The sequence below is a fragment of the Miniopterus schreibersii genome (genome assembly GCF_964146895.1).
Source record: "Miniopterus schreibersii genome assembly, chromosome: 12".
NCBI classification, from domain to species: domain Eukaryota; kingdom Metazoa; phylum Chordata; class Mammalia; order Chiroptera; family Miniopteridae; genus Miniopterus; species Miniopterus schreibersii.
In genome coordinates this window covers 28629709-28654237 of record NC_138112.1, presented here as the reverse complement: position 1 = coordinate 28654237, position 24529 = coordinate 28629709, and the positions used below count along the sequence as shown (strand labels likewise).

Here is a 24529-nt window from a genome sequence, read left to right as displayed (position 1 = left end):
CCAGAGACTAGTCAGCCTAAACATGACTCATAAAGTTATTCACAGACTCAGATCTCATAGATTTCCGATATCAGATCATTGCAAGTAGAAATGTGAACCTCCAGATAGAAAGCACCTCTTCTTGCTGAAAATAGCTTCCCTCTCCCAGCACAAACTCATAAAGCAAGAAACAAGAATCTGAATTTCTCTCTGCTTCCTCTTTGCCAAGCAGTTACTTTTTTCCTTCAACCTCTCAGTCCCATTGTTTCTCTCATTTCTCTGTATTATGCTCTATTTGAACCTGATGGAGGTAGCATTGTGAAGCTAGTTCGGAAGCCCAGGGGACTCGCGTCATAAATAAATAAACAAATGAACAATTCAGCAATTGGTAAATCAGGCGGGAATGAGTTTAACAATTGAGCTAGAAAAAGAACTGAAAATCTACTCCCTGATGAAAGATCTGAAGGTGACCCAAGTGCTCCTCACTGAACGGGTAACTACACTGACTTCTTCCAGTAAATCAGGGGCTAGAAAGAGAAGCAGTGGGGAGCCAGTTCAAAGGGCTCCACAGCAATGGTCAGTGGCCCTCTGGCCACTTTGCATTACCAATATGCTGATACATTATCCCACGGTGGCTGTGAAATATTTGTTCACCACCTATAAAAGCAAGACATTTTTAAGTGCTACTTTTCTTTAAATATATTCTCCTTCCTTTAAGTCTTACATAATTCAACTATCATCTCATGTGAGGCTTAATTTAAAGACAAGCCTAAGTTGAGTGAATTCACTGTGAAGGGTTATGGAAGTTATATGTATTCCAGAGAGTCAGCAGCTGTGTAATGGAGTGTCTATTATATGCCTGACCTACTGCCAGGTTCTGGGAACACAAATATGACTAATAAGACCCAGCTCCTGTCCTTAAGGAGGTCACGGCCTCCTTAATTAAAAAACGAAGTGCAAGTAGCCTTACAGGTATTAAGGTAGAAGGAAGTACATGAGGTATTTAGAGATCAGCTCTAATGAGGGAGAGAGTATGTGTGGGGAGGGCAGAGGACAGAGATTGAGGCTCAGTAAAGGAGTCCCTTCCCTATATGTCTACCTAGAAGACCCTAGGAGCTGCTGTCTACCAAGGAGACAGGCTAAGATGCTGTTCTGGGCAGAGAGAGCAGAAAGAATGGGGCAGCTCTGCTAAGTGGCATAAAAAGAGGGAAGGTTAGGGTCAGTGTGGACACTTGAACCTGGCTGGGAAAGAGGCTTAAAAGGAGAGAAATGAGAGGAAGGCCTGGGGGTCAGGGGTCAGGGGTCAGGGGTCAGATCCTTGTCTGCCCTGTGGGTCATGCGAAGGAGTGTGGACTGGATCCTCCATGTGGTGGGAACGTCTAAAGAACTTCAAAAAACACGATCCGATGTGCAGTTTAGAAGATCACCGTGGCAACCATGTGGAGGCCGGGCTGGAGGTGTTAGGCTGGCAGCAGAGCAAACAGGAGCAGTTAGGAGGCGAGTGCAGTGGTCCAGGCGGGAGGATAGGCCTGATCTCAGGAGGCATCAGTGGGGATGTAAAGAAATAAAAAGGGGGCAGATGTTAGGAAGGTAGAAATCTGGGCTGGAGGCAATGAAATCTGGGTTCTAGTTTTAGTTTTGGTACAGTCTCTTTATGTGACCTTCCACGAGTCCTTCCTTCTCTAGACCCTGTTTCCCAGCTTGTCTGGTAAGAGGGCAACACTGTGTGACTGTATGAGAGAGTCGTTATTCATGTGTTTGGTTATTACTCATTCATGGGCAAGTCAGTCAGGAAAGGCACTCGTTCCTTGATTCATACTCTTTGGGGTCTTACCGTGAAAAAGAAAAATGATAGTACAAAAAACCCAACCAAGGAAAATATAAGACTTGAAGACCATAAGCATTTGCTAATCATGTATTAGGGACAAAATGTACGTGACAACGTACTATAGAGAAGATGGAAATGATCAGTGCGTGGTCTCTGCTCTCTGGGAGGAAATGAAACAGCCTGTGATTAATTCAATAAATAAATAGTGACAGAATGCTTATGTGCGGAGTATTATGTCTACCGCAGTAAGGAAACAGAGGAATAAGACACGGTCTCTGATACGAAGGAGCTCAGGGTCGGTCAGCCGTAAGTGGAAGTATCATGGCTATTAGAGCTGCAAAGCACTGAGGGAGCCCAGAGATAGGTATCAAGAATTTGATCAAGTCTATCTTTAATCTTTGTCACAGCAGACAGAAGTATGAATGCCCTTGTCTGTGACCCAAGGCTGCCAATAGTTCCCTTTATAAAAGCAGAGGAAGAAAACAGTCATTCTTTACTTTAAACAAAAAAGACCTTTCCATTGGGAAAGTCCTATATTAGGTGTTCCATATAAGAGCAACAAGACATGCTCTTCACCCTCAAAGAAATCGCAGGTTCATAACAGTTTGTATTGTGGGAGGAAGAAGCAGACAAAGGTTGAGTTCTACTCTTTCTATCAAGCAATCCAAAGTGCCTTGAACAGTGCTTAGCATATAGTAGGTGCTCAACAAATGTTCAACTTAAGTGAACATTATCAAATTTGTTACTTAAAGAAAGAAAATGGCCCTGGCCGATATGGCTCAGTTGGTTGGAGCAACATCCTGTGCATTGAAGGGTCATGGGTTCGATTCCCATCAGGACACATACCTAGGTTGTGGATTTGATCCCCAGTCAGGGCGCATACAGGAAGCAACCGATTGATGTTTCTCTCTCACATCGATGTTTCTCTCTCTTTCTTTTCCTCTCAATTCCTCTCTCTCTAAAATCAATAATAAAAAAAAGGAAAGAAAAATAATAAAAATAATAATTAATAAAAGAAAAGAAAATGAAGTTGACTCTAAAATAATAGCATCTACTTGATATTTAATTATCCAAAGAATTCACTTAGGAGAAATTGCTTTTATGTAAGAAGTCATTAGTAATTAATCAAACCACAGGCAACTGGCTTGTTGTAATATTAATTCAAACAAGGTTCCTAAGCAGCAGCTCTACATTCCCAAAGTCTTGGGAAGCAGATGGCATCTAATTTGCTTCAAGAGGCTTTGATTGACCACTTGGTTCTTTAAGCCAGGGTGAGTTCAGTGTTTGGAGTTCTCCTTAAAAGAAATTAACTCCTAACAAGTGGTTTATAAATATCTAATTTGGAAAGACACTACTCAGGAACTGTCTTGTTTAGAAAGAATGGAATGTGCTGAGGGTATGGAAGGGGATTCCATTAGTAGCCTGAGAAAAGTTGCTCATTTGACAAATAAGATAACTATATGTAAAAAGCTTTGAAAAAAAAACATTTAAAGGTGTTAACAATGCAAGTGGAATTAAAAAAAGAACATGTGCCACATTCTGATATTTTTTTCCCTAAACAGAGAGGCTGAGAACATTGAGGTCCAGCTGGTAAGAATTATGACATCAAATTTAAAATCTTTGACCACTAAGAAATGATTCTAAGTAACTTGCAATAGGCTTAACTCATGGACTCTGCAGAGGTGTGGAGGTGGCCACCATGCTGCCTACCACCGAGGAGAGGAAGCTATAGTAAAACAGAGATTTCACATAGGGGCTTTTGGTCACAGGCCCGCTTGGGTGGACATCTGGCCTCTGCTACTTACTAAACTGTTATGACTTTGGACAAGTCACTTAACCTCATTTAAGCCTCAATCCCTGCAAATGAAAATAATAATGTCTAGTTCATAAGGTTTTTATGGAGAGTACAAGATATAATAGATGTAAAACACTTATTACAGTGCCTGTATAACAAGTATGGTAACTATTAATATTATAATTAGGATTAATGAAAGGAAAATGTTCTTTCCAAAATTGGCTAAAAAACGTGTTTCAAAGATTTCTGAGACTGAAAAAAAAATATAGATGATGGATTTGCAGAAATGGGAGTGGGTGCTTCATTTTAATATAATTGTAATGTACTGGAGAACATAGCAGAATCTTGTGCCAATCACAAACACTTTCTCATAGTAAGATTAATTTTGTGAGTGAACCTGGGCTATATGAACAGTATCTTATTAACTATGTACTTTACTGTTACATTGATATCATGGGTCTCCTGTGAATGTGATTTAATGATATAATACAAGGAACACTAGCCTGCAAGGGCCTTGATTTGAATTTCACCTTTGTCACTTAATGACTTATGAGCTCTGGCAAAATAAAAACCTTGCTGAGCCTCAGTTTCATAACTGTGAAATAGGGATAACAATTGTACTTCTAGTTCACATTTTAAAAGATTACATGAGATCATCATCATCATCATCATCATCATCATCATGTTTGCTGAGTTTTTGCCAAGTTTTGGCAGCCTTCACTAAATTATCTCACCCTTACGACGTCCTATGTTGCCTTTCAGAAGTGTGTTTGTAAAGTCAGGGTCTGCAGCCAAAAGCTCCGAGCCAGGCAGCTGAGATCAGTTGAGTTGACAGGCAGAGGGCTGATAAATGATGACCGAAAGTATCAGTAGCTCTTGCTGCTTAAACAACAGACTGGTCTTTGACAGGCAGACAGTGGTCTGCAGATAGAAGTCTAGGAGGGCAGGGGAAAAGTTCTGAATGTATGCAAACATCAGAAACTTGGGGACTTGCAGTCAAACCTCAAGTTTCTAAGGTTTATCATGCATAACTACTCCTAAAACATCCCAGGTAAACATCTAAAGGGTCCCAGTAAAGGCAGACATGAAGGAAGGGATAGGACCCCAAATGTGTCAAATGCGTTAAAGAGGGTGGAGAGAAGAAAGCAAAGCACACCAAAACGCTCCCCTGGAAGCAGCAGCTAGGAGCCTGAGCAGAGCTCAGGGAGGTGGTGTGGAAGGGAGCAGGGAGGGGGCTGCTGAGCTGGGGGGGGCACTGTGGTCAGTCTTGGTCAGACGAGCTTCAGATTTCTGTGGCCTCTGGGCTCAGACGTAGGTGGCATGGGGGAATTCTTTCTTTACCTTGATTTTAAGAAAGTTATTTAACCTTCTATGCCCTGGTTTCTTCTTTAAAATGAGAATAATGAAATTATGGCCCAATTCACATTGGGTGACTATGTACTTGCAAAAAAGAAGGGAGAAGATTTCTATGTATTGATTGGCATAGAAAGATCCCCATGACGTATCAATAAATGAAAGGAGAAAAGTGCAGAACAAAGCATGCAGGATGCTCCCTGTGGTGTGAAAGAAAGGGGTTAAAAGAAAAGAAAAAAAGCATGTATATGTATATAATTTGCTATATTTGCAAAGGGAACTCCAGAAAAGATACACCAAGAAACTAAAAATAATGGTTAGGTGGGTAAGGTGAATGGGAATGGGAGAGGGCAAAGCTTTTTAATAAATACCTTATAAGAATAAAATATTTAAATTATTTTAAATAATAAAATGAGGCTAGCAATTAGCACATACCTCCTACGGTTGTTTTGAAGATTAAATGGAATAATGTAAAGAGCTTAGCATGGGGTCTGATGCACAGCAAGCATTAAATACACATCAGGAGGATTATCATCTCTTTTTGAGAAAGGGTGGGAAGGAGCCCTTCCTTGACCTCGACTTTCTGCTCAAGGTTTAAAGAGAGCTGGAGACAAGTCACAGGAGGCTCTCGTTGTGGCTTAAGGAGCAGAAAAGCCATGATGTCCTGGATTGCTCCTCTGTTATCCAGCCCTAGTCCCCGAGGATTCAGGGCAAAAAGCTCATCCAGAAATAAAGGTGGAGCTTTTACCTAGGAACTTGAACACAGTGAACTAAAGGCTATGAAAAGGTAGAGACTTCGACTCCAACACAGAGCAGACCTGACCATGACGCCAAGAGTTAGGAATGATTTAAAAACAAGCATGCCTCAGAACAAAACCTGAGAAAAGATGAACAGATGCCAAGGAAATGTCACATTCTTTCACTGTGTTGCTAAAAAAAGCTTCAGTGTCTTTAAAGCATGCATCTCAGTGGATTAATTGAAAATGCCACAATGGAATGAAAATAATTTTTTAAAAAATCTAGCTCTAAATAGAACCCTTTACATAGTCACAAAATTTAATAATCTACATTTTTTTTGCTCCATCTGCACTGAAAAAGAAGATTTAATAATCAGACACGAAAGGTAGGAAATTATAATGAATCACAAGTATTCAAACATTGTAACCCAAATAATTGTTCTAGTAGTGCCTGTTTTACTTAGGGTTATGCTAAGTAGCTAAAATAAAGACTAATTCTTGGTTTCTTTAGGATTAAAACACATGGCATTTGGAACACAGAAAAGGACCATTTTAGGCACTTGTTGGGGAAATAGCACACAACAGGATGTCTTGGTTTTGTTAGATGCTTCCTCTAAGTAGGTTCTAAGAAAGGTGCAAGCAGGGGGGGTCTGCGAGGTGGTGATGAGGCATCCCTTGTGCAGCTGCCGTATTATTAGCTATGGTGGTTAAAAACTCCAGCTCATGAAGTAGACAGATTTGAGCATAAATCCTAATTTTATCAATCGTTAGCTGAGTAATTTTAGGCAAGTTACTTAACCTTGCTGAACTCCAATTTTCCCATCAGTAAAATAGGGATAAATAAAATGCTACCTTATATGGATGCTATAAGGATCAAAAGACATAATGTAATTAAGATGCTTAGCACAGTGACTGGGATAGAGATGTTCAGTAAATCTTAGCTTATCATGATCATCTATTGTTTCATCCATTCATCCATCCACTAAACCATCACTGATTAGGAACCACTTCAGGTTAAGCTTTGGTCCAGGCAAAGGAAATCCAAGAATAAGACAGAGCTCCTGTACACAGGAAGATCTCAGCCCAGCATGGGGGGGGGGCAAAGAAGGTGATATGGCATTGGGGATATTATGAGAAGTCAGTGCCAGGCATGTTGGGGCATAAAAAGGGAATGCTACAAAGATAAGGAAGGGGCTTCCTGGAGGAGCTGATGCTTGATATAGGGCTTAAAACATGTACATACAAGGCATTCGGGACAAAAGCAACAGGAGGGGCACAGGCACTGGTGCGTGGGAGGGGCAAGAAAAATGGTAGGGACAGGTGCTGGGGCATGAAGAGCCAGCCCAAGAGGGAAGGCCAGAGGGGGCCAGGAGGCTCAACACCGAGGGCTGAGCACACATAAACGTTTCTGTAATTTGGTGTGTTTGACAACCCAGCTTCTTTAATTAGAAGTTGAGAAATAGTCGGCATTGCAGTGTCAGCCAGGGGAATGTCTTGAGAGTGCTCCTTATTATTATGGCATAAAGATAATTTTGTACTATCTTAGCCAGCCTTACAAGATACCTGCTGAGAAAGCATCTCGCCTGATCTTGCCAGGAACTTACCCTTCTTAGCCAACTCAGAGTTGACTTGAGATAAGGACTTTATAAGCAAATTATGCCCCCCCCCCTTTTTTTTCTTTTTGCTTATAAATCTTCTCTTAATTAGGTAGCTCACTTCAGGACAAAGGAATTAAGTATCAGTTTTGGTTAAAGGGGATGTAGTAAAATGGAGGGGATCAAGACATATTGTTTCAAACATCTTCTACCTAACAATGGTGTGAACTTAGGAATTTTAGGAATTTTTAAAAATCTTTGTGAATTTCAACTTCTTTATCTATAAAGAGGTAGAATTTGATCTATCTCATGGGGTGGAATAACTAGTGCCGAGTATGTATACAAGCCTGACATAGCTCCACAAACGGCGGCTGTTGTTACTACCTGTAAAAGTGAAATAGGTGATTTACACAGCAGCCTCCCTCGACAGAAATCTGAGTCTATCAGGGCAGAAGGATGCCAGGTGTGGGTGGCAGTGGAGGAAGCCAGGTCGGCTTGCACTTCTAACTGTACCACGCTCTGGCTGGGCTGGAGCAGAGAAAGCTCTAATTCCTGTGTGTTGAACCGAGGTTGGAGACACCGATCTCTCGCTCTCCAGTACACTGAAAGCTTCCCTTAGCTAGGCAGAGCTTCATGGGCCAATAAATGTTCACCAGAGCATTTTCTTTCAGGTGTCTAGAGCTGGAGCAGAAATAAGAGCTAACAGAGGAGGCTGGCTAAATACAAGCAATTTTTTCTGCAGACCAAGCAGATGTATTTGGGAGAGGATGTGATGGAAAGAAAGCATATGCACACTGTTGCTAAGGAATTGTAATTCTCCCAAATATACTATAAATGATAATATGCATTGATCCAGCCCCCAGTGGGGAACATACATTATTATCTACGGTACATCTGTGCTGTGCAAGCATTTCATAGACTGGACTGAACTCTCACATAACCCTAGGAAAACCACACGCTCTTGCCTTTTAACCCCATATTGTTAACTGGTTAAAGCTCATTACCTCCATAGTGCACAAATGTTTTATAATGAAGGCCCCTTACAATGGTCTATAAAGGGAATCACTGTTAACATAGCACAGAAATCCCATAATTTAGATCCTGGTAACCCAATGGCAAAAAAAAAAAAGATGGTACTTTATTAATCTAAGACTGTAATATTTAATGCCAACCATTAATATTTCAACCAAAAAATTTTTATACTCAAATAACCAGTATTTTCCATGCCACTATCATGAAAAGCTTTGGTTTTTAGAGAAGAGTTAGGAAAGCTACCACATCAACCAACATCAATGACTCATAACAAACTAACCTAATACTTATGGTGACAACATTATTTACAGTAGTGAAAAAATTCAGAAACAACTGAGAGGCTTAAATAATGGCAAATTGGTTAAACCAACAGTGCGACATCCACATAATAGAATTGTAGTTCTCTTTAAAATGAACTTTTACCAAAAAAAAAAGTAATGACATGAAGAAATTCCTACAAAGCATTATTGAATGAAAAAGAAGGTTATCAAGTGCTATATATGGTATGATTTCAATTTTATAAAATGTAGAAAAAAGTTGTAAAGACCTACAAGAAAATCAATAGGTATTATTTTCTTATTTATTTTTTTATAATTAGAAAAATCCCAATAAAATAATGTAACATATGTTAAACAAATTGCTAAATGCCAAACTATAATGTAACTGAAATAAACTAGGGTAGAAATGTTTACATATAATATTACCTACCCTATATATTTTATGCACAGAAATGGTCAAATAAGCCAAAATGTCAAAGAGTAGTTACCTCTGGGTAGCAGAAATTATGGATCATTTTCTCTATCCTTTCTTTCTTTTTCTTCTTTTAAAATGCTTCCGTATCTTCCAAAGTTTCAGCAATAAACACATAATGCCATTATGATCAGAAAAAAAGTTATTAAAAAAAAAACTAAGCAGAAGAAAAGAACCTATCTTAAAGTCACTCGAATATTAAATTCTTCAGACTAAATTGCTGACCCTCTGAATCCAAATCTACTTTACTTTCCATACTGCTAACATTCTAAAAATTCTATGTAAATACAAGAAAAAAAATTCCTACATCAATTAAATAAGGTAGAAGCAGTCGCACTTCATGTTTACTTCCATTATTATTATTTTTAAAGTACATCATTATAAAACTTACAGATTCCCTGGCAATGAATTTTTTTTATGAAAAAGCCACACAGACTCAAAAACACGATTTCATATGAAAAAAAAAGAAACTATTTTCTATGGAAAACTACATCTAATGCTTGGAAGGCAAAAGAAGGTAGATTTGCAGCCATTATCTAAATGTAAATGTTATTCACTTAAAAATTTATTCAACAATTTTATTTGAGCTCCTATTCTACGTCAGGTATTATTTTAGGTGCCAGGGATATAGAGGTGTCTGCAAATCAGATCGGAGACAGCGCATTCCTTTCACAGGACATATTAAAGCAGTTGACTGATGACCACTTGGCCAAGATGTAACAGAGATCAGAACACGTGAGGTGGCAACAATCCAGTCGGCCCATTTCTTAGTCTGAAAACCTCCCATTTGTACTCCCCCACTCTCATTCCCTTCCCAAGCCAGTTTCCACAATCCCCTGGAAATCAGAGCTTCATGCAAAGACTTGCATGTGATAGTTCATTTTGAGCAGTGGTTCCGGGGAAGAAGACTGAAGAGCAGGGAGAGAGAGCTTGGAAGGAAGAAAAGGCAATACAAGGATGTGTTGTCAGGCTATTTGCTGTGGACAACTGGGACTCAATCCCTCCAGGACCTTCCGAGGAGCATCCCCAATGCAGTTCAGAAGGCTCTCTCCAAAGCATGAGGAGGGGAGCCTCTATCCACCCATTCCCTCATGCCTCTAGGCCTTCAACTGTCCAGAGTTGCCACATGGGGCGTCAACTCCTTTGCACTCCCAGTTTTGTGCATGCCCGAATGGTGAGTGGACTCCTGGGCAGAAAGCAGAGATAGGTGTGGCAGCTGAGGCGAGGTGGCACCTGGTTACACCTGCATGAAGCCGGTTGCTGCAGCAACACCTTGTTAGTTTAGCAGAAGAGACGTGAGGCTGAGCGAAGAGATGGCACCACCGGTAAGGCTCCTCCAAGCCATATGAGGCACGAGGATAACAATGGCATTTGTTGAGCATGTACAGACTGCATGCATTTCATCACTTAGTCCTCTAAGTCTGCTCCAGGAAATAGATTATACATTCACCTCTTTTTTCAATCACAATAAGACATGTTTTAAGAAGCTAAGCGGTCTGTCTGAGGTCACCGATGAACGGTGGACTGAAGGACTAGCTACAGAGCCCAAGTAGAATACTGTCTCTCTTAGTGTCATGAACAGCTAAAGGTCTTCAAAATAGGAAATCAGAAGTAGAAATTCATTGCCCTTTGGAGTTCCTGTTTCTGTACTCTCAATATGGTCACAAATGTTTTTTATTATATGAACATATATTCCCACCCCACCCCCACATTAATATCACTTGTACACTATAATCAAAAATTGCTTACTTTGCAATATTTTCTGTCTTGTTTTTATTACATAACTCTGTATTTTCTTAAAACAGTTGGTCAATTAATAAAATTTATCATAGTTTGAGTTTAGATTCTGAAGACTTAGGGGTCTACCTTTGAGCCGTTATTTGATAGGATGTGGACCATAGTTTCTGAGGGAGAAATCGGATGGCTGAAGGCCAATGCCCAAGGTGCTGTGAGAACAGTGGGCCCTCTTTGGGTCATGGCAGAAACACCTGATTTGCATCCACCTGTTCACATACTAACTGAGTGACACTGGACATACTCTTTCTTGTGTCTGAGCCTGTTTTTCATAGTTTCTAACACGAGGTTGCTGGTGCCCATTTCCCTGACTTCCCCTGATGACTTACTGGAAGGACAAGCAGCATGCCTGGAGTCTGGCATGCACTCAGCCACTGCCTTATCCCTTCCTTTCTTAAAGGTAAGAGGTGAGGGTGAGTGCTGGGGTAGCCGCTAATAATATTCACTCTCGTAGGCTCCCCTTCCAATCTAGGTCATGCATCCTTCATCAAGAGTCTTCCTGAGAGGAAAAACAAATTCTCACATCAGAAGTGAGTATGAACAAATTCTGCGAAATAATTTTTTCTAACAAGATTGCACATTAAGAAACAAACCACATTGTAAAGTTCAGCTCAACCTCAGCATGCTCTCTGGGCAGCTAATTTGGCAGACTTTTAAATCACACTGGCTAGAAGATGAATACAGTGTTTCGTTCTGCATCATTACAATTACCACCCTGGTGTGGGTAATATCCCTCAGACTGCCCACGATGCTCTGTGGCTGAGCTGCAAGTCAGGAGTTTAATTTAGCTTTCTGAGCATCTGCAGGTTTTGTTGTGTGTGTGTGTTTTTTTTGTTTTTTGTTTTTTTTTTTCAACAGAGAACTTGAGGTTACATAACTGTCTTGGCTTCTGCTTCAGAAGGTGAAACTTGGCTCTCTAAATTAACTGTCGATACAGATCCCCAGGAGCAGAACTTGTCGTATCTGGGAGTAATTTGCCCCAAATCGTTTGGAAGGTAACAAGATGGCTCCTGACCTCTCTAGATACTTGGCAGAAGAAGCAGGAGAAAGAAGGTTCCAAGCATAACCAGGGAGTTGCTGAAAGGACATACAGCCTAAAAATCCAGCTAGCCCACCTTTTTCCAACCCCTTCCTAACTTTACCCTATTGCTGTCCATATGCCACTGCATAGGTCTGCTCTTTACCGGTCACTGTGGTGTGTAGGCATTTTGCCAAAGGTTTTAGCGAAGGGTGTTAAACAAAAGAAAAATGTCACATGATGAAAACGGGCCTCCAGGGAGCAAATGCGAGAAGAATAATGAAGTGAATACACTGTCCTGAACTGTTCTGTTTAACACATGCAAGATTAGGTTTGAATTCACACCCAACCCCAGCCCACAGGGTACTTTCTTCCATCTACTCGAGGGAGGACACATAGAGCAGCTAATGTCAGTACAACATGTTAATGCTGAAATGGATGACTTTTAGGATCAGAGAGGAGGGGTACAGGAAGGAGAAGGGGGTAATCAGAGGCTAATCACCAATTATACATAGTTCATATTCATGTACCTATTTGCAGATGTGGATGATGTAATCAAAGCTTGTAATTGGTACAAAGACCTTCATGAAATTAGCATAATTCAGGGCTTAGTCTCATACCTAAATATTCTAACTTCAAATCCTATGTGTTTATTTAGTAGTGCCAGGGAGCTGAGGGCATATGGAGTGGGTTCTTATCAGTACACTCGAGAAATAAAACTAAAATTTAAAGGGCTGGGGAGAGGGGGTGGGTATCGAATAGACGTGTTGCCAAATGAAAAAGTTCTAGAGATCTGTTGCACAACAATATGAACATATTTATCATTACGTAAATATATGCTTAAAAATGGTTAAGATGGTAAATTTAAAGTTATGTGCTTTTACTATGACTAAAAAACTTAAAATGTAGTATTATATTAATAGTGTCACAGTAACGTAAATATGCTAATAACTATCACTGATAATATAATAAGCGTAAGTAATATGTGTGGAGCACTAACTGTATGCTGAGGTCTATGTTAAACATTCAACACGGGCTATCTCCTTTATTCTCACAGCCCCTTTTGACAAATGCAAAGCCCAAGGCGCAGGTTAGGTAACCTGCCAAAGGTCTCACACAGCCTGAGCCTGAGCAGGCCTGACTGTAAAGCCATGACCTCAACAGTCGCCTCCCACACGAACTCCCCTGATTGAACTGTGCAATCAAAATATGCAATTCAAAATCAGATGTGCATTCTTTTTGTCTTGTGTGCACAAGAACTAGATAAAGAAGAGGACATATCACTGGTCGAATGAAGTCTATGATGAACTGTTTAAATGGAAAATCAGGTGGGACAGAGTCAGCAGGTGCTATGAGTAGTAGGGTCAGGAGAGGCTCTGCACTGCTGAAAGGAAGTCAGATAACCAGCCTCTCAGTGTTTCTTCTCATTCAGATGCCTCCGTGGCACCACCTGGCTCAAAAGGAAGTCTTCCCGGGGAACAAGATGATGCCCCTCTGTGCCTTGACGTCAGCTGAGTCATTTTCCCGTCATCAGGTAGCAGAAACTTCAGTGTGGATCAAGTTCACCCTGTGGGAGCCCTGTAAGTTTCCTGGTGAATTTTCTATTTATTCTGAAGTAATTGCTTTTGACACCCCCAGTTGACTATTATCTATGTGTGACCAAGGTAAGTTCCAAGCTAGCCAGCTTTTGCAGTTGTGAAGGAAGTTATAGGCAGAAAAATGTCATTGGATACCGAGAAGAGGGTCACTGCGCGCAAACACCACGTCTAGACTCCAGCCAGGGAGGGCAAACTAAGAGCCTGGCTGTTTTCATCACCCGGCTTTCTGTTCGGGTGCACGGGGAGCCTTGCTAATCCAGGTGTGGCCCAGGGACAAGCAGCAGCAGCTCACCTGGGAGTTCATTAGAACCACAGAAGCTCAAGGCCCATCCCAGAGCTGCTGCACCAGAACCTGCATTTTGACAGGATTCTCATGCACATTAACATTTGAGAGGCCCTACACAGAATGAATACATCCTTACTTTTAAAAATTTACTGTTTACTAAATATGTTTAATTACAAATTAAGTACCACACAAAAAGGAAATGATAATTAAATATACTAGGTAAGATTATCATATTAGTTACACAATGCTTTCGTGCGGTTTTTCTATTTTAATTGTTTTAACAACCTTTAAGATCTTACCTATCTTTTTACTGATAAGGAAATTGTTCAAAGAAGGTAAAAAGATCACATCTCTAGGGTAGCGTTTCAACCTAGGAATTCCAGCTCTAAATCCCAAACGTTCCCTGTCAATCACACTACCTCACTGGAGGAATTCAAAAGGTGACTTTAACTTGGTGTGGTCAGAAAAACGGGACTTGAACTCAGACTTGAATAATGGGTGAGATTTGCCTGAGAGAGAGATTTCCAGAGTAGAGAAACAACAGGCACCTAAGCACGTGGAGACTGGTATGTGGAAGTATTATTCAGGAGAAGGCTGAAGAAAATATTTACATGTAGGGTTCATGTGCCCGCAAGGGCAGCAGGAAGAAAATGTGAAATGATGATGGAAACCAGATCACCAAAAGCTTAGGCCAAAGGGTTTGGCTACTTGGTGCGGCTCAGAGCATAAGGAATGTATTTTCAGAAGATAAATCATTCCAGTTTTTATTCATTAAGCTTTCCTTGTAGGTTTTAATATGCAATGGTAAGTATGCTTTCAAAATCAGAGATGGATAAATTCCAAGAATCATGTTAGAAAGCTCTCTCGACGTGACTGCAATGTGGCAACTGCACCTTCTATAGTTCTGCACCTGCTTCCCCAACTGCTGGCGGCATCCCAGGAGACTCGACATCACCATTTTCAACAGGGGTGCACGGTATTTGCCAGAGCACTTGAGCATGTGCAAGGGTGGAGAGCATTAGCTAGGAACACAGATGTCTTTTAAGTAGGGCATTGGGTGGATGATTCATCTCTGGAGTATCAAAGGAGTGTGGAGAAAGTCAAGTTGCCAGAGTGGACCTGAAATGTACGTACTATTAGATCAGTGACGTGGGAGAGTGAAGTGTTTTTCTACTAAGGGTCACATGTACAGAGCATCTTGACTCCTAAGCCGTTTCTTAACAAAACACAAATGGTTCCAGTTTAAGAATAGGAAACACAAGTGTAACAATATAAACCCTAAAAAAGTATCGGTTTAATATTCTCTGACGATTAAGGAAAAAAAGATGAGAAACAAAGGAAATGAAAATTGAGGGCTAAAATGTAGGCAGGCGCAGAGGAAACGAAGGAATGAAGATAAAGGAGCAACTGGGAGAGAAGGCGGGGTGGGGAGGCGATTTGCTGAAAGTCATCAAGCATGTTAACATCCATTATCTACTTCAACAATGGCCTAACTCCTGTGGTGATATACATTCCCATTTCACAGATGAGGAAACCAATACTACTAGAGATTTAGCAGTGTGCCCAAAATCACATTGAAAAGGTTTCGTTAACACACTAACTGCTGATAACTACAATTCTAAATCCTTCTTGCCTCTGGTTCCAGATTTGAGGATCAAAAACTCCCAGAATTCTTGGTGTTTTGGCAAAGAATCCTCAAATCTACTGGGCACCAGATGTTGCATAGACAGAATCAGTAATGCCTCTTATATATAGGTCCTACTAATTGTTAAATGCACAAAGGATGCACTATGGCTAATTAATATACATTGTTTAATTCCATGTATCATTGTATCATTAAATATTATCACTACCAAAAAAATCTAAAAATACAGTCACTCTCAGGTCCTTATAAAGGGAATCCTTGTATTGAAAAAGCCTGGGGATGACCATGAGTATAATCCTTACAGTATCCCACACAGAAGAGGGTAGTGAGAGCAGCCAGCTGAGGCCTATATCTGACGTCTCTATCCCTCACAGTGACAGTCCTCATTCCTGTCTTCTTAATGACTGTCCGTCCTCCTATCCATTCTGCTCACAGCAGAGATAAATTATCTTTTCCTAATGGCAAAATTGATCCTGTCACTATCCTGCTTAAAACCATTTAACTGGCCCCACAGCCTCCAGACTAAAGATCAAACTCCAGCTGGGCATAAAGCTCCCTCTGCGATCTGGATCGTCCTCAGCAATCCAGGCCCAAGCTCCAGCCCTACTGAACCACTTTCACTGACTAGGACAGACAGGCTGAGAGCTCCTTCTACTTCCTGTTGTTCCTTTCCATTCTTCAGGGCTCATTTCTCAGAATTTCACATCCAAGCTTTGATACTTCTTCCAGGGAGCCTTCTATGATTGTATCATCAAGCTGAGTTAATGAAGTGTTTCTCTTTCAGCGGCCTAGAAGACCCCCATAGCATTGATCGCACTGTATCACAATGGCCCCATAGGTGGATTGTGAGCTCTGTAAGGATGGAGACCATGTCTGCTGTGTTTTCCAATACCTAGCACCATGCCTGGCACATAGCAGGTGCTCAATAAAGCTATGCTGAATACATTTTGAAAGTTCATGAAAAGAGTCCTGTCTCCAAAGGAGAGAGCACATATTTTTTGTTTGTTTGTGGGTTATTTTTTTTTTGGTTTGTTTTAATTCCATGCAGAAGTAAATTACACATCAATATATCTATAGTCAGAACTTCAAGCACAGACATTAAAAATGATTACAAGGAGACAGGCTGGCATAGCTCATTGATTGAACATTGACCTATGAACCAGGAGGTTACTGTTGGATTCCCGGTCAGGGCACATGTCTGGGTTGCGGGCTCAATCCCCGATAGGGGGCGTGCAGGAGGCAGCCGATCAATGACTCTCATCATTGATGTTTCTATCTCTCTCTCTTCCTTTTTCTTTCTGGGGGGAAAAAAAAAATCATTACAAGGAGCCAGCAGCCCTGGCAGTAAGTCCGGGCTCCTTGACCAGGTCTTGCACACTCATGTCCTGGCTTTCCCTACCTAACTGGTGGAATTAATATCAGTTGCTCAGCTTTTCATTTCCACAAGAACTTCAGGGCCCCACAGTAATTTTTATAGGAGCTGGTGATAAAATTTAATTAATAGTTCAATAGACATATGCTTTAGAAATGTTATGTTTTCAACATGGAATTCATTTAATAGCTATCCTTGGGGGAATGCACTGTTCAAACTCCTTTCCAAATGCTCTCAAAATGCATTCCCTAGAGAAGCAGATCACTGGCATGGGATTGTACACATTTTGTAGACAGAAACTTAAAGACAAAGTCAGGAATTATTTCCTCTAGAGCACATAGCAGAAGGTTTTGGAAAAAGGACTTCTCCCCCTCTAACCCCACTTCTTCCCTTTTGCCCCATTACATACACCTCCCTCACGTGATAATAAATGCTTTATTGTTGTTTTTTTAAAAAATAAATCTTTTTTTTTTTTCTATTAGACCTTAAGCTCTTTGCAGGCAACAGCTAGGTCTTACTTTTTGTCTCTAGCTTGGGCTCTGGAATTGTGTAGATGTGAAAAATATGTTTGCTGCAATGTTTGTCCAGCTCTTGTAAGTGCTCTGCTAACCATGTTCTGAGGCTACGATCTGGGAGTCACCTCAGCCGTGTGACTTACTGAAGAGAAATCTCAGCTTCAAAAGGAACAAATATTTTCTAGTACCCTCCGCCTCTCCCAATCCTACTGATCTTATGCTCCGCTTACATTTCTTCGGTGAAAAGGAGCTCCTATCTTTTCAAGGAAGTGCAGGGTACCTCTCAATATTAAAAAGTCCTAGATTTTCTTTTCCCTTTGAAGCTACAGAGGACGTGATTTGCAGAGCCAGCTCACAACAACAGTAGTACCAATACCAATTGAATAAAAGCAATCCTCTGTGATTTTAAATTTAAATCTGAACTCATTGAATCTAGAGGAGTTACATTTTTTTGTTTTTCACTTTAACATAAGAGGACTGGCATATATTTTTCAAACAAATAACACCTAGATTTTAATGCAGATGTACATCTCCCTGGAGATTAATGGATTACTGCTGAAGGTTTTTTTAAAGGCTTAGTCACATGGCTCAATAGTAACATTGCGGAATGAGTAGAGAGGGGAAAGCAAAAATAAAAACAAAGCGACTGTTCAGTTAGTCCAGATGGAAAAAAACAGCCCATAAGCTAATTGATTATAGCTATCATGACAGCTGATTACAATGTCTGCCTGTAAAAACACAGGGCCAATAAAAAAAGAGACAAAAAATACACAGCCCTGTTTGGCTGCCTTTTATCGGTACGTTGGTGCAATACCCTTCAAGTAGATGATGTAATGCAACTGAGCCTTCTCCGGTAACAAAGTGAACCCAGTGATGTGGAGGTTGCGGTGGGAGGTCTGGTCTGCTGAACACAGCAAGTTAGACAGTCCTACTTGGATGCCCAGAGAGCCAGGTGCCATGTCACATGGCTGTGTGTAAAAGCGGAGCCTTTGGGATACATCTATTCTCTGCCCAAGTGACTTACAAATGATGACACTATCAGGGCTACTGGTCCTCTGTTAAATGAACCATCTGCATCCAGGTGTTTCTTTAAGATTGAAGATGATTTGCCTTCAAACAGGCTCCCCCAGTCCCCCTGGTGGCTCATGACTGCTGGTGGCCCATTCTGCTCAAGGGATTACAAAAACAAATACAGTGCTCACCCTTGGGAGGACAGATAGAGTGTCAACAGCAAATTACAATGCAGTGCGCTGGGTTCTTTGTACTGTAGGGGCCTAGAGGAACCGGCAACTCGCTCGGCTGTTGGGCAATTCAGGGTAGAGAAGTCTCAGAGCAGGTCTCAGAACTGGGCTGCTTAGGCCATGAAGAGTTTGTCAAACACATGAAAAGCACTTAGCAGAGGATCTAACAAGATTACATTTTCAAATAAAGAAATATTCTATTAAGTATGAAAGTCATATTATTACTATTAATTGGAGGAAGGGTGTCCCAGCAGGGAAACAATTTCTCATGCTGGAAACAAGGCACAGCTCTTTGTGGCTAGAAGATGGGGGAGTGACAATGGAATTCATTTTAGCAAGATGACCTTGTTAACAGAGTGGAAAGTGGACTGAAAACTTAATAGAGGGAAGGGAAGTCGAGGCCAATTAGGCTGCTGTTATGAAAAGTTCAGTGAAGGTGTGTGGGACACTCTGAGGGGACAATCCTGAAGAAATGATGCTCAATGTAGGAAGTATCAGCAGCAACTAGGTCCTAACACACTACAAGGCCAGCTTGCGCCTCCAGGCCAGTCTGGACAGCTGCAGCCTGGGCTAGTCTGTTCTCAGGCCGGCACCTATCGGGGCCACAGCAGCAGTTCCCAGCTCTGCCTGCCCCTCACCGGGGAAACATTTTTTATAATGGCGATGCCTCTGCTCCACTCCAGACCAATGGATTCAGAACCCCTAGGAGAATCTACACTTTTTAAATGCCTCTCTCAGCCAGAATTGTGGGCCATGGCCCAGGCAGCAGTGGGGCATAGCAGTGACTATCGATAACTCAGTGCCTGTCTCAGACAGTCTCCAAGCGTGTGCATATGGTTGTGCAGACACATGGTAAGCGGCTGGGGATGCCCCTGGGGCCAGCTGATCATTCCAGGGGAGGCAGCACTGTTAGCAGAGGGGCACACGGGGCCCTGCCATTATGTGACTCAAGTGCTGTGTTATGGAAAGCTTTGAAAAGGCCTCTGAACACACCAAAGGAGGTGTTTTAAAAGAACTTAGGGGGCTGACTCTACAAAGGCAGAAGATAGTGCAGATTCTCAATCACCAAATGGCAATCAATAAGAACACACAGGTGTTATCCCTGGTCCTCTGTGAGCAGGGTGGGTAATTTCTGTCAAGTTCCATGTGTATATTACGCGCCAACTCTGCAACCAGAATTCTGCACACAGTGGACGAGATGATGTTCACAAAAAGAAGGACGTCTACCTGAACTATGTCTCAGCAAAATCGTTTCTGTTTCCCAAGCTCTTATTCCACAAAAGATCCTAGTCCGAGTGCATTGTACGCCTTACCTTGATCAAGACTCTCAGCAACACTTGGAGATAATGACTGGAGGCTACCAATGGAAAAATGAGTTTCCGAGAGCCTCAGTAACTTGGGAAAGTCACTGAGCTATGGAGTGACAGAGCCAATTCTGAACCCACATCAGACAAAACCAGTGCTGGTGACTACCCCTCCGCTACTGCTTACGTGTCTCCAGGATTCACAGGCCAATTGGACTATAAACCCCTTGAGGTCAAAGGCTAAGTAAAGTTCAGGATTGTCTTTGAGTCCCTTCTCCAAACCTCCTCCACTTTTTTTTTTTTTTTAATTAATAAATTTTTGGACAGAGAGAGAAAAGGGTCAGGGAAGTTCTGCCAACCTAAGACCCCTCTCTTCTTCTGTCCACAGAATCTGATTCCTCTCTCAGGGGAAGACACCAAACTACCCTGGGAGTCTGAGTCCCTTTAGTGTTTAAGTGCATAAGTCTGTTGATCAAATTAGTTCCTTTTAGAAGTAAAGTTGGGCACTCAGAGAAGATTTTGATAAGAAAAGAAGTAGTTGGGCCTTTAGCACATGAGATATAAAGCTCAGAGTTCAATGACTTGTTGTTCAAAGCCAGCTTTTAGCAGAAGCACCTCTACTTGCTATTTTGGACACATCATACAGGAAGGAAGACAAGAGACGTGGATAGGTGTGGGGGATGCCATAAGAACACCGAGACACAAACTGAGGTCAGCGTGAACGTATGCATCCATCCATTCGTTCAACAGACATCTATTATTGAGCAACTAACTATGGGTATTTTTTTTTTAATTTCCAATATGCATGCATTGCTATTACTATTGTTTAATGAGATAACATCAGTTCCCTAACAACATGATTCAAATTTAAGTTACCACAGTATACTCACTGTGAGTGAGTGAATAAAATAGAAACTGGCTATTAGCTCTTTGGTCCACAAATCAGTATGTAACAACAAATGCACATCACGATCGGGGACTCATCTTGTCACTTCTCATTTTGGTCTATAATGGGTCAGTGCACACTTCTTAAGGGCTCACACACAGGCAGCAAAGCATGTAGCTGTTTTGCTGCCTTGTCTCCCAGTGATAAACCCATGTGATGTTTTATAAAAATGGATATTCCAAAGAGGGAATTTGCCCACAAAGATGAAAGTGCAGCATAGAAACAAAAAGAGAAAATGGATAATATGAAATTCAAATATAACAGTGTAATTAAAGGTAGAGCTGATGGAGGGAATGTTAACTGCACCACCCTTTGAGAAACCCCAGGTGTGCAGACAGGGGAGCTCAGTAAAGGAAAATTCATGAACATAAGTGAGTTAAGTGGTTGAGATGAAAAGGGTGATACTGTTTCAGAGGAAATAATACTGGCAAAAACTTCACATTAAAGGAACTCTTGGAGATAGTTCATAACACTGAAAGTCAAACCTAGAAAGCAGTGTGACAATTCGCCCAGGCACAGTAAAGATGCTCGCTCAGTGCTGTAAGTTATATGACCAAAAAAAAGAAACAGGCAAGCACTACTCACACTACTATTTTTTAAAAGAAATAAAACACTTTAATTTTTAATGTTTCTAATAATTTAAGTAGCAGTGTAATCAACAAATATTCATTTTGCTATTTTTTTCATTTCCTTATACATTTATAGCCAACAAAGGGGGTTTTTAATGTTTTGACAAAAATTATGAAAGGACAAGAACAATGGTAGTTTTCCCTATTGATTATTAGGATGTCATTTTTTTGTGTGTGTCTTGAACTACCATGCAAAGAGTGAGAACTGCCTGTATTATGTGTCAGGCTTCAGAAAAACAGTCCCTGCCCTCTTGGTGGTCTTATATCAAATAAAGTAATTCCAAAGACCTGTGACTCTTTGTTCTGTGATTAATGGGGGTACTACCCAACCTCAGAAAACCCATAGGGATTTAGAGAAACTGGGAAGTAGATTTGGAAGGGGGGATGAAGAGAATAAAGTAGCAAAGGAAGTGCAGACTGGGGGGCAGGTATCCACATCTGAGGAGAATACAAATCTCCCCGGCCCAGCAAGTCCACTTCCTCACCCCACAGGCAGGGTGAGGAGTGGCTCTGGGCTGGTTTTTAAACTGGCTGCCAACAGCTTAGTTGTAATGCCAGATGCATATTAATTGCCGAGTCACAGGTTAAGGTTCCTTCTCAAAAGTAATACAGAAACTAGAAATGCTAACGTGCCACTCTCAGCCAAATGGTGTGAATAAAGTCTCTTAAAAACAGCACCAAGTGTTTAGATGCAAATCTCTAGGTCCTCAACCCCACAGACATGCAAAGCAGCATCTGGGGCTGTGATAATATATGTCTTAAGGAAATCAAGTCATGAGAATATATGAAATGACACATCTGGCTTTAATGCACTAGCTATGATTTCTAAGTCCAAAATGTATATTATGTTGGGTAGTTTTTCCATCATAAAATATGTTGCAGTTTTAATTTATGGCCCTTTCCAAGGAAGCTGCAGGGTTACGTGACAGGCATGTGAACGCACCTAAGAGCACAGCTGTTAGGAGGTGGAAGGCTCCTGAGGAGTTATCTTGTCCAATATCTGCATTTAAAAACACACAAATGAGGTGAATTTAGTCTGGGGAGGCCAACTGTCTAGCTCCACGGTCAGATTCCTGCCTCATAATAACAATGGCCAACATTCACTGAGTATTTACCATGTGCTAGGTACAATGCTGAGGGCTTTACACATGAAGAATTATGTCTTTAAATTCTCACAGATCCATGAAAGAGTTACTCCTCCTATTACCAGCTAACCCAAGCCAACCATTAGGGAGCTGGGATCCGAAGTCAGGCTGCAGGATCTGAGCTGACATTCTTAACTACTATACTACAATTGCTAATAAATTACCTTTTCTGGATACTTAACCATATGCCCCAAAACAAGGTAACCACAGTCCCTGTTCCCTAAAAGACCTTAGAGTCCAGCTTTCCACACACCACTACCAATTTTTAAACAAACTTACTGAGAAATGTAATTCTCATTTTATAGATGAGAAAACTGAAGGCACAAAGTTCAGTGGTTTTCCGAGGCCACATAGCTTACAATTAGTGAAGACAAGATTCAACCCTGTAAATCGATTGAGTCAGACACAAGTCTGCCTCCCTGCATTAGAACAATGCTGTCCCTCAGCAGGCTCTGGCTATTTGAGCAGAACTTGCATACATCAAGTATCTGATGTGAAGTCAAAGTGGATCCAGGCTTTTCTGGAACCCATTTAAGTCAGCAGCAAGAATTTCACATTCCTAAATATCTCTCTATGAGACGCAGTATCAAGAGTCTAGCAGCTCAGCAGACAGGCTTACTATGAAGAGGCCAGCGGTGATCAAACTCACAGAGCATGCTTTCGGAGCTGCACTGACTGAGGCGGAGGAAGAGAAAAACTCATTGACTGTTGTTTCCCCAGAACACAGGCAGCAACAGACATGAAAAGAAGCAGCCCTGAGAAGATGCCTGCAAGCAGTAGGTGCTAAGAAAGGGCAGGCAGTTACAGGACGGGAAAGGGAGGCAGATCTGCTGTTTTTCCATTTTACTGGCCACCATTCCCCACTGGCCTGTCAAGAGAAATGGGTCTGAGAAAAGCAGCATGATTCTCACCACAGTTTCCAGAGGTTTTCAGCATAGCAGGCAGCTGCTCCCCAAATCCCGTTCCGCTCCCCTCCTCCTGGCTGAGTTGTGCGGTGTATAAACTCCGCCGCCCGCCAACACACACTCTTGAAGCTCTTGAGCTCTGGCCAAAGCCTCTATGGGGTGAAGCAGGTGGAGTCACGCTCCCAGGCTAGTGGTGCAGCTGGTTTGAGATGCTTTGCAACACAAAAGGGCCACTTTAAGAGGTGGGATTACTTCTGCATTCTGCCCTTTTAAAAGCAATAACAAACCACTTTCCAGATGTTGGCTGTTGTACTCACCTCTTTTTTCTCTCTTCTCAGCTAAAGAGACCTTAGCACTGCAGAGCTGGAGGAGGTGGGAGCCTGTCTGGGAATCTGCTGAAAGGGAGCCTGGAAGGCTTGTGGCCCCAAATCCTATTGCCCTTTAGCTAGCCACCGGTGTTGGAAATGCCAACACTGAAGTGTTAGTCAGGTATCTTCTTTTAAAATGTAGAAGAGACTAATCAAAGTTATTCACACTGTAGCGTTAATTCCTCAGCTGGCCAGCTGGAATTTGCTGGTTCCCCTAGGCCGGGAAATGCCTGCTTAGGGCAGACTTTAGGTGAGAAGGGTATTCAAAAAGGAATGGTTTAGGGAAGCTGAGCTTCTAACTTCACCCTCTTGTGTGGCCACACCAAGCTGCAAACTAGGTCCCCCCATTCTGAGAAATCAACCCCTCTTCTCGTGTCTTTTGAACTAGGGAATCTCCTAATGCCAACATCAAGACGTTTTCTTGATATTTCAGGATGATTAGCTAAAACCTGGAAATTGGGCTAATTTTTACTCTTACCTAAGAGCATTTCCCAAACATGCTTAAGGGCTCTTCATTTTCATATATGCTGCAATTTTCTTTTTGTTCTGATTTGTACAGAACATGCAGGTGAAGCCAAGATGCAGATGCTGCTATTCATGTATTGATTGATGAACTGGTTGCTAAGTGGAGCCAGGACATTTAAATTTCCTCTCTCAACTATTGATCACTGCAACTCAGCTTAGTATGGCACTG

The 24529-nt window shown here is 41.5% G+C and overlaps 1 protein-coding gene across 27 annotated transcripts in view; it reads right to left on the bottom strand.

Annotated features, from left to right (window-relative positions):
- The window catches only part of DLG2 (discs large MAGUK scaffold protein 2), a 1618243-nt gene that overhangs the window by 200077 nt on the left and 1393637 nt on the right, over positions 1-24529 (bottom strand). Inside the window, exon 1 of one of the 27 annotated variants that reach the window (XM_081155087.1) lies at positions 23474-23762. The exons of 25 other annotated variants lie outside the window; for them this stretch is intronic. In XM_081155087.1, the coding sequence (XP_081011213.1) occupies positions 23474-23498 (25 nt within the window). In that variant the 5' untranslated portion in view covers positions 23499-23762. Of the gene's footprint in view, positions 1-23473; positions 23763-24529 lie in introns of those variants that run through there. One more of the 27 variants, XM_081155089.1, reaches the window with a different exon arrangement.